Source organism: Lutra lutra, chromosome 10 (assembly GCF_902655055.1).
Source record: "Lutra lutra chromosome 10, mLutLut1.2, whole genome shotgun sequence".
Classification (NCBI taxonomy): domain Eukaryota; kingdom Metazoa; phylum Chordata; class Mammalia; order Carnivora; family Mustelidae; genus Lutra; species Lutra lutra.
In genome coordinates this window covers 4,862,999-4,878,220 of record NC_062287.1, presented here as the reverse complement: position 1 = coordinate 4,878,220, position 15,222 = coordinate 4,862,999, and the positions used below count along the sequence as shown (strand labels likewise).

General features: G+C 41.0%; 1 protein-coding gene across 4 annotated transcripts in view; it reads left to right on the top strand.

Annotated features, from left to right (window-relative positions):
* The window catches only part of CWF19L2 (CWF19 like cell cycle control factor 2), a 154,967-nt gene that overhangs the window by 75,173 nt on the left and 64,572 nt on the right, over window positions 1-15,222 (top strand). For all 4 annotated transcript variants that reach the window (XM_047691941.1, XM_047691939.1, XM_047691938.1 and 1 more), the window contains exons 11-12: window positions 4,002-4,115; window positions 6,080-6,217. In XM_047691941.1, coding sequence (XP_047547897.1) covers window positions 4,002-4,115; window positions 6,080-6,217 — 252 coding nt within the window. The remainder of the gene's footprint in view (window positions 1-4,001; window positions 4,116-6,079; window positions 6,218-15,222) is intronic.

Genomic DNA, 15,222 nt, shown 5'->3' with positions numbered 1-15,222 from the left:
TCTGCCCTGGAGGCACCCACTTTTAATTCTGGGCTCCTTCTTCTGGCTTGGTTGTTTCATGTATTTTTCTGTATTGTCTGGTCGTGCCAGGTTATACTTGGTTTTCATGGTGGCCATTGTGGCCAGCAATGGACGTCAGGCCTATGTTAACAAAATGAAAGGGCCCTGGGTCCCCATTCTCTTCCCTCCCTGTTACCACCGGGATCTGTTGGTGATGCTATCCAGCAGTTGCAAGTTTTTATCCTGCTTGTGCTCAGGTAATAGAGCATTAAATGATTTTGAATTAGTTTTATCACCTGAAGAATAACATAGATCAAGGGTGGCAGACTTTGTCTCTACAGACCCAGTAGTAAACATAGGCTTCATGGGCTTTCCAGTGTGTGTCACAGCAACTCAGAGACATGGCCTCGAAGCTGTCAGCGGGTGAAAGCAGCCACAGACCACAGAGAGACGAGTGAGCATGGCTCTGTTCCGGTCCAGCATTGTGGACATGGAAATGAGAATTGCATTTAATTTTATTCCTTATGAAATATGGCATTCTTTTGATTTTTCCCTTAGCTGTTTAATAGTGTAAAACCCTCTTTAGCTTGTGGGCCAGACGAGCAGAGGCAGCAGGCTAGATTTGGCCTGCGGGCCTTTGCATGTGGATCCTATTTTAGGTCTTTCAATAAGCCCCACGTTCTGGACTAATGGAGTCGCATATGTGGAAATTGCTCCTATTTCTGTCTCAGGGACCCAAAGTGGGAAAAGGGGATGTTCCTTGGCATGCTGCAGGAACAGGATGTAGAAAAGCATGGAGAAGAGGAACGTAGCTGGGAGTGTGGTGGGTTGGTGGTGGGAGAGGAATTAGTCTGTCCGAGGCACCAGTTATTAATCCCGTCTATCAGGCCCATTGGTTTTCACCGCGGTACCATGTATGGTAGATACTGGCTAGCACCTAGCTTGGTCTTCCATCTGGAAAAGTGGCGAAGACAGAGAATTGTAGATAGACAAATACTGAAAAGATTATGGTCTAGCAATACAAACATGCCTAAAATTATTTAGGAAGTAAAAAGGACAGTAAGTTTACGAAAACCATGAATAGCTAGAGAAAAAGTGAATTTGAAGAAGGCCATAGTATTTGAATTTGAAGGCCTCACGTAGTATGTTAAGGTGCTTGGCCTTTATCTCACTGTCTAGTACAGTGTTTCTCAGACTGTGTTAGAGTGGTTTTTTTTGTTTGTTTGTTTTCTTAAAGATTTTATTTATTTATTTGACAGACGGAGATCACAAGTAGGCAGAGAAACAGGCAGAAACAGAGGAGGAAGCAGGCTCCCTAATGAGCAGAGAGCCCGATTCGGGGCTCGATCCCAGGACCCTGGGATCATGACCTGAGCTGAAGGCAGAGGCCTTAACCCACTGAGCCACCCAGACGCCCCGATCAGAGTGTTTTTTTATGTCAAGAGTGCATTTTTGGTTTTTTTTTTTTTTTTTTTTTTTTTTTTTTTTTTGGGAACGGGAGAAGATATTTGCAAATGACAGTACAGACAAAAGGCTGATATCCAGGATCTATAAAGAACTTCTCAAACTCAACACACACAAAACAGATAATCATATCAAAAAATGGGCAGAAGATATGAACAGACACTTCTCCAATGAAGACATACAAATGGCTATCAGACACATGAAAAAATGTTCATCATGACTGGCCATCAGGGAGATTCAAATTAAAACCACATGGAGATACCACCTTACACCAGTTAGAATGGCCAAAATTAGCAAGACAGGAAACAACGTGTGTTGGAGAGGATGTGGAGAAAGGGGAACCCTCTTACACTGTTGGTGGGAATGCAAGTTGGTGCAGCCACTTTGGAGAACAGTGTGGAGATTCCTCAAGAAATTAAAAATAGAGCTTCGCTATGACCCTGCAATTGCACTACTGGGTATTTACCCCAAAGATACAGATGTAGTGAAAAGAGTGGTTTTTTTTTGTTGTTTTTTGGTTTGTTTGATTTTTGCTTTTAGATTTTCCAGTCCATCATGAACTAATAGTTTTGTAAAACACAATGAAAATTATAGAAAAATGAAATAAAGGTATTCTAAAATATAGGTCAAAATTTTAATTTAGATTGAACCAACAAAATTACTGTTGAAGATTGCTGTGAAAGTTTGTAAACACTTGGTTTTTGTACCTAATTCATCATGCACTGATAACAAATATATCATGGCGGGTAATTCTCAGACTGGCACTGGTCTGTGGGCTACACTTTGAAAGGTACTGATCTCTCCTGAGTAATATGGGGTCCCTGCAAGTTTTTCAGTGAAGAATGACATAATTACATTTGTGTTTAGCATAATGAATCTTTTGTCAGTACGAGTGACAGTTATGCATGCTAGAAACCAAGGAACCCTGGAGTCATCAGTACTTGGAGTATAGCTCGAGATGGAGGAGAGAGTGAAGTTGACTCTCTTTATGCTGATTAATGCATGTAGAGAATAATTCACTCAATACATTGGCTGTACACTTATTGTAGACAGGGACTATACTTCTTTTAGTAACTACATAAGTTAGGTACTTTTTAGAGTATTTAATGGATGAATGGGTCAGAGAGAGGTAAAGCAGAACCAGGAACGAGTAGAGCATTTAGAAAACTGGAATAAGAAGAGTTTCAGGCTGAGAATAAATGGAATCAAATACTTCCAGAAAAGGAAGATGATGATTGATAAGTATGTATTAGATTTAGTAATTTGAAAGTCCTTAGGGAGATCAGCTTTAGCAGTCTCATAAACTTAGATAAAAAATAAAGTGTTGCCCATCTCTGCTACCCAGTAAGAGAATGATGAGAGATACCCTTTAAAATATGACACATCATTAACTGTTAACTAATTGAAAAAGGAAAGTAGTGATAATAGTATTGTGTGTGAGTGTAAGATCAATAATTGATATGTATTTTTTTATTCCATCTTAACGGGAACTAAATCTCTATTAAATGGAGTTGAAATTGATTTTTAATAATTGATTCTGATTTGAGAAGAAAGCTGAAGTGTGAATAATTTGCTTGGATTTGTTTCAAACTGCTTTTTAATAAAGTAGATATCTAATATTTTTTGTGATTCTTTGTTAGAACCTTTCCAATAACATTCATTTTCCTTATAGGATAAAGTGTAATCTTATTCTGTATTGTAGCAGGCATGTATTTGGCCGACAGTTTGTACGAAAATGATTATGGATTGAAAGCAAGTGGGATATAATTTCTGAAGAATCATAGAAGTGGAAGGCATTTTAGGGCTATTAATGGAATAAATAGAAGTTGTGTGGAGCATCATTATAGCAGCTAAGTTAGCAAGTTTGTTGTTTCCATTTTGTTGCATTATTTCTTTTTTCTTTTTTCTTTTCTTTCTTTTTTTTTTTTAGAGCGTGTGTGTGCTTGAGCAGGGGTGAGGTGGGAGTAGGGGAAGGGCAGAGGAAGAGACAGAATCTTTATCAGGCTCCAAACCCAGCATGGAGCCTGACTCTGGACTCTATCTCATGACCCTGAGATCATGACCTGAGCTAAAATCAAGAGTCAGGCACTTAACCCACTGAGCTACCCAAGCACCCCTTGTTGCTTTATTTCTTATAATCAGGGTTTAGTAGCATCTTTAAATTGAAGAAACATGGGTTAAACATGACATATGCTGCATAAATTATGGGCACTCCCATACAATGCCTGTATGAATATTGGTACTTAGTCATCTTTTAATAGTGTCTAGATGGAAATGTTACTTTAAGTTTGCTTCTGTGATTGCTTTAAAAAAAAAACACAAAATGAACTTTGGATCCCCTACCCCCGCCTTTTCTCTGAAGAGATCATGATGATTTTACATTACATGGGTAATGAATTTCCAGGAGACTGAAGATAATCTATAATTACCTGTGAAAGCTAGAGTCCTTTTTATGCTTTTTTTTTTTTGATTACTAAATTTAAATATTCAGTACTTGCCACAATAATTTCAAAAGTTATCTCTAAATCTTTCCATAGAACGAAGACCAAGAAGTGATCCTGGTCAAAACAGATCAGTCTGGGCGAGTATGGCCTGTGCATACACCAGGAAAACCTCTGGACTCTAAAGCAGGAAGAAGGAAGAGACAGATGGTATGCTTAACATAGGTCTTTGTGTATTAATTCAGAATTCCTCTCTCCCCATTGGCTTTCTTTGTGTGAGACTACTTCAGAATATTTTCTGAAATGTAGGTTTATAATACAAACATTAGAAGGTAGTAAATTATATTATTACTTTTATTCCTGGGTATATCCCTTTGCATTTTACAAAATGCAGTCTGATTCAATTATGGTTTTCCAATAACTGTGAATGAACATCGAATGTTTAACGCAATTTTAATTTTTTTGGAGGGGAGGGGTGTAGGGAGAGAGAGAGAGAGAGAACCTGAAGCAGGCGGTACGTTCAGACCGGAGCCTGATGTGGGGCTCCATCTCACAACCCTAAGATCATAACCTGAGCCGAAATCAAGTCACATGCTTAACTGACAGAGCCACCCAGGCGCCCTGGGAGTTTTAATTTTGTGTACATCTTTTTGCCATTGTTTCTAGCTTCTTTTTACATGTTTAACGTAGCTCTTAGGGAAAATCTTGTGCTAGCTAATTTGAGCCGTAGTGATGGGGTATCAATACACAGTAATGTCTTAATTATGTAATTGCTGTGATCCTTTATAAACCTTATTTTCTTTTTCATCTCACAGCTCTATCAGTTAGTTTTTAGCACTACCTTGAGGCTCTTGAGATGGTAAAACCAATATATTCAGTTTTCCCAAGTTAGAATTTTTGTTTTATATTTGGAATATCATACAAGGGGTAATTGGGCCCACAGAAGATTTGTTCATTCATAATTTTTTGTCAGATGTTTATTATTTGCCTGTTGAGTGCCTACGCTGCTGGGAATAGTAATTCGTTCAGCAAATAGAGTGGATGGACCCTTCTTCTGATGAAATGGGAGGAATTTGGCATTTGGAATGGAGATGTAGCAGGACAATAGTGAAAGGTTGGATTCCACAAAAGGACAGAACTGGCTAGGGAGTCACAGATGCGATGCCAGATGACAAGGGGGCCTTTGGAGCTGCCTCCAACTGAGCAGTGTAGGTACAGGGGTAAAGAGGGCAGAAGCCACGTTCGTTCGGGGTTGAGCTTTACCTTTTGAGTGTAATGAAAGGATGAGAGAGGGCCAGAAAGCAAAGGTCTGGAGCCAGGGAGCGACTGAAGTCATGGAATATGAGATTTAGGCTAGTGATTTCGGGAACAGTAATGTTGGGAAGAAATACTGAGAATGTGGTTCCAAAGATCTCAGAGAGGTTGAAGAACAGGTTTTATTTCGATGAGGGAATGTGAGAATAAGGGAACGTAAGGGAGATTGGACTTGAGAAGAAATAAATAGCACTTTTCTTTTCCACATGTCAGTATGGAACCAGCTGCTGGGAAAACCCAGGACTGATTTAGATGAGAATCAGAATAATAGCTTTGTTTCTGGTAGAGCTGTATGAAATGGATTTGCTAATACTTTGTTTTCAGTATGCTTACTCAATTTCTGGATGACAACAGATTTCCCTCCATTGGGCTAGGAATTGTTACTACAAGAAGAGCAAACAGGAGAGAAAAAGGGATAAAGCATTTCTGGCTTTTCCCTCAACCCAGAAATCAGATAGTGTCAAACTTCCATCCCTGGAGAAGAGAAGAGTAATGGGGCAGGAATAGGGAGTGGTATTCTAATGGAATTCCTTCTGACAGGAAGCACATAGAATAGGGATAAACTGGAAGGAAAGATTGTGGTATGTAGTGGGGTTTTTACATTTAATATCAGATTTACAGATAATTAAAAATACTTGGTTGAGCCATTGCCTTCAGCTTGGGTCATGATCCCCGGGTCCTGGGATCGAGTCCCGCGTTGGGCTCCTTGCTCGGCGGGGAGCCTGCTTCTCTTGCTGCCTCTGCCTGCCTCTCTGCCTGCTTGTGTGTACTCTCTCTCTGGCAAATAAATAAAATCTTTAAAAAAAAAAAAAAACTTAAGAGTCCCATGTTTTCATGAAATAATGTTCATTTTCTCATAGGCTTCAACTCATGAAGAAAAAGAAAGGGTTAGATACTTTCATGATGATGATGATCTCAGCCTAAATGATTTGGTCAAGAATGAAAAGATGGGAACAGCAGAAAATCAAAACAAGCTTTTTATGAAGATGGCATCTAAGGTAAGACCATTCCTAGAATACCTTCTAATTTTGAGAAGCTGGTCACGCCCATCTAGCAATGATCTGTTTTTCAGAGATCTGATTCTTTCTGCTCTTGATTTATTTTATTAAACCAAGTCCTTTATAAGACATACCAGGAACATACATTTTGAAATTGACTGGGAAATACATATTTGGGATTTATCTTGTTTTTAAATAGAGACTCTGGTTTGGTTTTTTATGTATACCATGACAAAATTGTGTATTTGAGCTATCATTTAAGGGAAAGCTTTGGGCCAGAGTTTTGTGTTAATGTTCTTTCACTTCTTCATAATTATATCACAAGGAGCATATTTGAAGTAACATAGATCACAGAGGAGGCATCTTAGAATAATGTCATATCTATTTATTTGAAAACTTTGTATTTATATTTCATATTTATATGAAAATGTGTGTTAGTACCTCATTATGGTTAGCAGGAGTAGTTTCTATTTCAAATAGCGTTCTTGGTGGCAGTCCCTTCCAAACAGTACCACTGGCTTTTTTATGAAAGGACCTGTCTGAACTCAGCTGTGTAAGGGTTGACTGTGCTGGGGTTGCAGCTCACTGTCTGGATTTGCAGACCAAGCTTTTCTAGAACGCAGCTGTCCACATTTGTTTACCTGTTGTCTAAGGTGTTTTCACCCTACAGTGGCCGAGTTGAGTAGTTGTGATGGAAACCGTATGGCCCACAAAGCTGAAATATTTGGAGTAATTTGCCTATGCCTGCTTTGGGATACCAGTGGTTACTTTTTGGTGATGGGAGTTTGAACTCACTATCTGACGTATAGGGGCAAGATTTTTTTTACTGTATGCATTTTTAGACCTTTTTTTCAAACTCTGTGAATATATTGCCTGGTGAAAATTTTAACTTAATGAAAACTAGAACAAAGATAAGCAAGCTGTCTGTGTGTATGTGTATGTTAGGAGAAGTAAAACAAACTTGAGTTTAAATAGACATCATCATTCTTCCCATCACCAAGAATTGTATGGGATCTTAAATTTAACCCATAGGATCATTTTACTTCTCTTTATTTGGAGAGAAAGACTAGAAGTCTCTTAGGGTCTGGAAATTCAATGCAGAAAGAAGGATGTATTTTTTTTTTTAAAGATTTTATTTATTTATTTGACAGAGAGATAGAGAGAGAGCACAGGTAGGCAGCAGCCAGAGAGAAAGGGGGGAGCCTGATGCAGGGCTGGATCCCAGGACCCTGAGATCATGACCTGAGCTGAAGGCAGACGCTTAACCAACTGAGCCAACCAGGCGCCCTCAGAAGGACGTATTTTTATGAAGGTTCTTTTTAGAAACAGGACACACCATTTTATGTGGATCTCGGAATTATTTCGTTTTAGTGATCTGAATGTAGTTAGTTCAGGTTGATATACAAGATTAAAAAAACCTTGTTATAAATTGTAGTAGTCATGTATTACTTAACTTATAACTGGACACCTAATTTTTGCTAGATGGATATAATTCTTGGCGCTGTGAGCAGGGAACCAGTCAAGTCAAAGTTCTTCCCCTCAAGGAGCTCATATTTCTAGTGGGTGAGATAGAAAGTGAACAAATGCACGATATAAAATATTATATAACATAAATATCATACAAAATAGAAAATCTTGCTGTAGGAAGTAAAGCAACATGGAAGGAGGTAGGCTGCTGTTTCAGTGGAGTGTTGATGGGAGGCCTCTCTGGAGGTATGGTTCTGCAGCCTGTGAACAGTCAGGGAGCGGTCCATGCGAGGATCGGGGAGAACATTCACACTGAAGAAACAGCAAACGCAGAGGATCTGAAGTGGAGGTGAGCTCGAGGAGCATGAGAAGACAACAGGGGGACGCATGAGACTGGGAAAGGGGGAAGGGACAGGGGAGTAGAAGAAGAGGTGGAAGACGTAGTAGGACTCACGTCTTGTGAGGTCTCACAGGCCACCGTGTGGGAGCTTGTGGCTTTGTGTAAGCGGCGGGTGTTGTAAGCGATATGGAAGGTTCGGACTGGAACAGTGTCATGATCTGGTTTATGTTCTGTAGTTGTCCCACAGTTCTCGTATATCCTGTTCTGTTTTTCTCAGTCTTTGTTCTCTCTGCTTTCTGGCTGTGCAATTTCTCTTGTCATCCTCAGGCTTCAAGCTTCCTTCCTCAGCCGTGTCTGGTCTGCTCATAAGGCCGTCAGGAGCACGCTTCATTTCTGCTGTGTTTGGTCTCTGATCTGCCTCAGATCCCATCTCCCTGCTCAGGTCGTTCCTCTCTTGTTGGTGAGCCGACATTCCGGGCCTGTAGACTTCACCAGCGCTTCTGGTTTCCTGCCTGGCTTCGTGGGAAGGAGCTGGCTGGGGTGGGCTGCAGTGCCGTGTCCCTTGCTTCGGTGGGCCAGGCTGTGATGAAACCCCCGTGGGTGATGCTCCGGCCGGACAGTCCCTCTTGAGGGCCAACCTTGTTAGGAAGAGCAGAGCGCTCTCCTGCCTGTCGCAGTGCTACTGCTTCTGGTCTTCTGTCTCTCGTCTTGACTGTGAGGACCTGGTTGAGCGCGTAGAGGTCAGACTCACAGAATTGTGGGGACTTTCCCTAGGACCAGGTGCCCCAGAGTGTTTAACTTTCGGACTTGTCTGCACTGTCCACACTGAGCCTCCAGCACGAGGTCAGTCACAGGTTAGGTTTTCCTATCCGGGCGCTGCTTCCCACACAGATCGACTGTGATTCTCTGTACCCACCTGACTGTCTCCCTGATTCTGGGGTGGTCGTTTCTTGAGAGATCTAAGAAGAGTTGTTGATTTTCTCATTTTGTTCTGCTTTGTACAGAGTGGCAGCTTCTCAGCTCTTTGAATGCCAGATTGGAACCTGCTGGTTTATTTTAGAAAGTATTTTTGTGGCAGCTCTTTTGAGAAGATAATGTAGAGGCAGGAGTGGAAGTAAGGGATCACTTTAGGAGGGGCATTGCTCTCATTCCCATTGAGCCTTGGATTAGGGCGATAAACTGCTGAGAAGTGTAGGATTTGGGGCAGTGATGATGCTATTGATTGAAATAGAAAACCTTGCGGGGGACACATTTCACTGGAGGGAGGAGATCAAGTATACTGTGACAGGCGTGTGGAATGTGAAATGCCCATTAGCCACTCACATGGTGGTAAGGAGTGACTGCCATGAGGCTCTGGTAGATGTTGGCTCTCTCATATAGATTTGGGTGCTCTTAAATTTAAATGTATTTAGGGGCACCTGGGTGGCTCAGTCTGTTGAGCATCTGCCTTCAGCTCAGGTCATGATCCCAGGGTCCTGGGATCGAGCCCCACATCAGGCTCCATGCTCAGTGAGGAGTCTCCTCCTCCTTCTGCCTCTGCCCCTCCCCCTGTTTGTGTTCTCTCTCTCTCTCTAATGAATAAATAAAAAAATCTTTAAAAAACGTATTTAAAGCCATGGGACTTAAGAAATTATTCATGATGTGGATCTGAAGACTGAGCTCTTGAGCACTGTCTGGAAGGGGACAAAAAGGGTTCAACAGATGAGATTGAGAAGGAGCAGTCAGTGAGGCAGAGGGAAGACCAAGGTTGTGGAGTTTCAGAAACGAGAGAAGACAGGAAGGAGCTTGTCAATAACTGTCTCACTTGCTTTTGAGAGGCTGAGGAAGATCTTTGAGGATGGACAAGTGACCATCGGATTCGGCATTGTGGAAATTTCTGGCAACGCTGTTAGGTGTGGTTTCCTTGGTCTGGTAGGGATGAAAGCGTGATTATCATGGTTCAAGAGTGAGTGTGAGGACAGTCTGCGAGGAGCTGGCCTTACAGAGGAGCTGGGTGCTGCCCGCCATCATGGCGGGAGGCGGGGAGGTTTGCAAGTGTGGTGGTGGCACATGGACTGGTTCTCCTCTTACTCCTTCTCCTCATTTAATGAGAAGACTAGGGTTCTCAGCTAGAGTGATGGCGAAGAAGGGCTTTTAGAGGTTTGAGAAGAAAGTGTGGAAAGCTTTTTGAGGGAACCAGTGAGTGAAATAAAGTAGGACATTCAGGCAGCACCAAAGGTCCATTTGAAGTTTACGGTTATAAATTCAAAACCACACATGTCAGTGTATTTTTCTTCTACCGTGTTTGGATAGAGATTTAGTTTCACTGACTCATGACGTTTTGTATTTTTCATATTTCACCGCCATAATTTATTGCTTTAAGGGTGCCAGTGGTAGAGCTTGTTTATGTTTTTCTTTTGCCCTGTTTGTGTATTATAAGATCTTTCTGTAATTTTTGTATTGTATAGTGTTGTTTTCAGTATTAACTGATTCGGCAATGATTGTGTTCCCTAAACATTTAACATCTTTGAGTTTTTTAAAATTCAGATTTACTAAGGTAGACCATCATAATAGATATAAAAGTTTACCAGTGTGATGTCACCAAAATGGCAGAGTAATAGATTTCAGCCTTCATTCCCTCATAGAAACCAACAATCAGGTAGCTAACCATGACTGAAGAGAGCTCTAGAGTCTACTTAAGAAACTTCAACAACATAGTGAAACCAGAAAAACCCCTGAGAATGACTGCATACAAAGGGGAAGAGGACAGCTTCATTTTTGTCTGGATTCTCCTGTCCCCAAGCTGGCATCGCTCAGCTCTTAGAGGGAACTCCCCAGCTAGCATGAGTTCCTCTTGCAGGGAAGAGGAGAGCAGGGTGCCTGGACAGCTTCACTCACATTTTGGGGCCCCACATGAAGGGGGGCCCACTTCAGTTTCATTGCACCCAGAGACCAGCAAAGCTGACATGTAGAGACAGCTCGGAACCAAGAAGAAAAGTAGGGGCCACCGGTAACAGCCACACTGCGGAGTGATCATGGTTCCCAGTGGTCTACTCAGCACACAGAACAGTGTTTACCACTGAAGAGAGCAGTGAATGGTCACACAGCCACTGCAGAAAGCTTGCAGGTTTGACCGGCTTTAACTCCACAGATAGGCACATTCAGCTGTCTTGGTCCCATCCTGCTCCCTGTCCTGTCCCCAGTCACCTCCCTTGAAGCCTGGGAACTACACCAGCAGCTCGTCCAGGCCTCTGCCGCTGCGTGAATACAAGATAGAGTCTAGACCCTGGTGACTGGCCCCTACACAACGTGCACATTGGTGTTTAACCCTGTCAGGTGTGTATTTGCACACAGCCATCCAGACATCTGTCATGTCATGAGCCTTCACTGCCATGCCTGTGCCTCAGGGGAGACTCTGTCACTATAGGAGAGTGTGACCGTGGCCTGGGTCCATGCAGCTGCTTCTGGGCCTGGATCAGGCACTGCCTTCTGTCATTGCCCTGTATCACTCTGCTCCCCTGCAGCTGGTCCCACCTTGCACACTTCCTCCTCGACCCCCACCACTGGCATCCACTGCCAGGCACCCATAGCAGGACCCAATAGCCATGGTAGTATATGCTAAAAACCATGTTCCTGTAGTGTACCCCACCCTTGTCACCTGTAGCTGGCCCCCACAAGTCACTCTGGCAACTTACTTTCTCAGCCCTGGCCCTGATCTGCTGCCGAGGACCCCAAAAGCCCTTGCAGCCTCTGTGGACCCCCAGAACCTGCCAAGGAGCACATAGTTGTTGACACTGTGGACCCCAGTGACTCAGGCCAGGGAGCCACCGCACTCCCTTAGACCTGTTGCCACCATGTGCCCTCACACTTTGCACCCTGCACCTTTAGACCTGAGGTTACTGCGTGCTCCAGCATGCCCCCACGTGCAGGTGGACATTTTCTCTTACTGAAGTCGATAAAGTCAGAAGAGGGGACCACTTCTTCAAGGGCAGCACAGCCATCTACCCAAGGTTACAGGGATCATAAATAATGAGGGTAGCATGACTCCAACAAAGAGATGCCGTAGCTATCCAGTAATGGCCCCAAAGAAGAGAGGATACAGGCATTACCTGATGAAGAATTGGAAGTAATTGCCTTAAACATGCTCAGAGAACTCTGAGAACACCGATAGGCAATTTAATGAAATCAGGAAAACAATACAGGAACAAAATAGGAAGTTCCACAAAGAAACAGAACATAAAAATAAACCAAACAGCAATTGGTAGCCAAAGACTACAATGAGTGAACTATAAAGTTCAATAAAGAGCCTCACCAGCAGACTAGAACAAACAGAAGAAAGAATCCATGAGCTCAAAGAGAAATCATTTGAAATCATCCAGTCAGAGAAGCAAAAAGAAAAAGAGTGGAAAGGAATGAAGAGAACCTTTGGGTCTTATGGGACACCGTTAACAAAAATAATCTGTGCCTCATTGGAGTCCCAAAGGAGAAGACAGAGAAAGTAAGGGATAGAAAGCTAATATTTAAAGAGATAATGACTGAGAACTTCCCAAACCTGGGGAGAGATTTGGACATCTAAGTTTGTGAAGCTAATAGGTTATCCCAATATTTCAATCTACAAAGATTTTTTTTTTCCAAGACAAAATATAATAAAATGTAAATTGAAGAAAAAAAAATTTTAAAAAGCAAAAAGAAAAAAAAAATTCTCTCCTACAAGGGAGCCCCTTTAAGTATTACAGTGGATTTCTCAGCAGAGACCTTTCAGATCAGGAGAGAGTGGGATATGTTACAAGTACTGAAAGAAAGAAACTGCCAACCAAGAGTATTTTACCCAGTAAAGTTGTCTTTCAGAAATAATGGTGAGATAAAAAGTTTCCTAAACAAATCAAACCTGAGAGAGTTTGTCCTCACTAGACCTCACTACTTATAGGAAAGGCTGCTAATTAGTGACATGAAAACATAGGAAAACGCCCAGCACATTAGGAAAGGTAAGAATATAGTCAGATTCAGAATACTTTAACCACTTAACTCTAGCGTAAAAGTTGAAGGACAAAAGCCTTAAAAATAACGACAGCTACAATAATATGTCAATAGATATACAATATAAAAAGTAAAGTGTGACGTTGAAAACATTCAGGGGTTGGGGGAATAGAAGGGTAGAGTTTTTCTTTGAGATAGAAGTTGTTACCAGTTTAAAATGGACTTAAACCTGTAAGATGTTTCTAGTAAGCCTTAGAGTAACCATGAACCGAAGCCTATACTGGAAAAGATGAAGGGGACCAAAAGTATGCCACCGTGGAAAATCATCCATTCACAGAGGAAGACAGCAAGAGCAGAAACAAGGAAAAAGGAACTGCCAAACAGCCAAAACCCATTCGCAAGATGATCGTTCTAAGCTCTTACCTGTCAACAGTTACTCTAAATGTAATGGGTTAAATGCTCCCCTAAGAAGGCATCGAGTGGCCGAATGGGTAAGGAACCATACCCAACTACAAGCTTCCCAACACAGATAGGTTCAAAGTGAAGGTATGGGAAAAAATATTCCATGCAAATGGGAACTGTAAGAAGCAGGGGTAACTCTACTTACATCAGACAAAATAGACTTGAAGTAAAAAACTCTAACTAGAGCCAAGTAAGATCATTATATAATGATAAAGGAGTCAACTCATCAAGAGGAAATAATAATTAAAAATACACATGTACCCAGCATCAGAACCCTTGAATATGTCAAGCAAATAAAACGTGTCTGAAGAGAGTGATAGATAGCAGTTCACTAATACTAGAGGACTCCATTCAGTACCTCACTTTAATCAGTGAACAGATCATCCAGACAGAAAAAAGGCAATAAGGAAACTTACTGGACTTGAAGTACATTTTAGACTAAATGGACCTCACCAACATATATAGAACATTTCATCCAACAGCAACAGAATACGTGTTCTTCTCAAGCACACATGGAACACTTTCCAGGATGGAGCATATGTTGTTCAATCACAAATTTTAGTCTTACCAAATTGAAAAATATGGAAATCATGCCAAATACCTTTTGAGACCACAATGGTGTGAAACTGGAAATCAGTAACAAGAAGAAAATTGGAAAATTCACAAATATGTAAAAATGAACCGTTGCACTCCTGAACAACATGTGGGTCAAAGAGATATCAAAGGGAAAATAAAAAAATACATCGAAGCAAGTGATAGTCTAAACAGAACCTACCATAACTTATGGGATGCAGCAGAAAGTGCTAAGAAGGAGTTTATAGTGCTAAACATCTGTAGTTAGAAAAAATAAGTATCAGATTATAAATAACTTGGCTTTTATACCTCAAGGAACTAAAAGAAGAGAGGAAGGAAATAACAAAGATCAGAGCATAAATAAATGAAATAATAGAAACAAAAGATCAAGAAAACTAAGAGTTGGTTTTTTTGAAAAGATAAACAAAATTGATAAACTGTTAGCTAGATTTACCAAGAAAAAAGAGAGAAGACTCAAATAAATAAAATTATAAATGAAAGAGGAGACATTTCAGCTGATACCACAGAAACGTACAAGATGATAAATACTGGTATAAATAGTTATATGCCAGCAAATTGGGCAACCTGGATAATATGGATAAATTCTTAGAAATAAGCAACCTACCATGTCTGAATCATGAAGAAACAAAAAAGTCTGAGAGCAGATCAGTAACAAGTAAGGAGATTGATTCAGCAATCAAAAACCTCCCAAAAAATGAAAGTCCAGGGCCAGAAAGAAAAGTAAGAAGTAAAACTGTCTGTATTTGCTGACGACATGATATTATATAGAGAAAACCCTAAAGATTCTACCATAAATGTGTTAGAACTAATCAACAAATTCAATAAAGTTTTAGAGTATAAAATCAATATAAAAATCAGTTGCATTTTTATACACAAATAATGAACTATCACAAAAAGCATTTTACAGATTTCCACATTCTTTCATGATAAAAACTCTCAAGACATTGAGTACAGAAGGAACATACTTCCACATAATAAAGATCATGTTATAAGAAACCTACAGCCAGCATCATACTTAACAGTGAAAAGTGGGAAGTGTTCCTTCTAAGATCAGGAATAAGACAAGGGTGCTCACTCTCAGTACCCCTGTTTGACATGGTAGTGGCAATCCTAGCCAGAACAGTTAGGTAAGAAAAAGAAATAGAAGGCATCCAAAGAAGAGAGGAAGAATTAGAGTTTTCTCCAC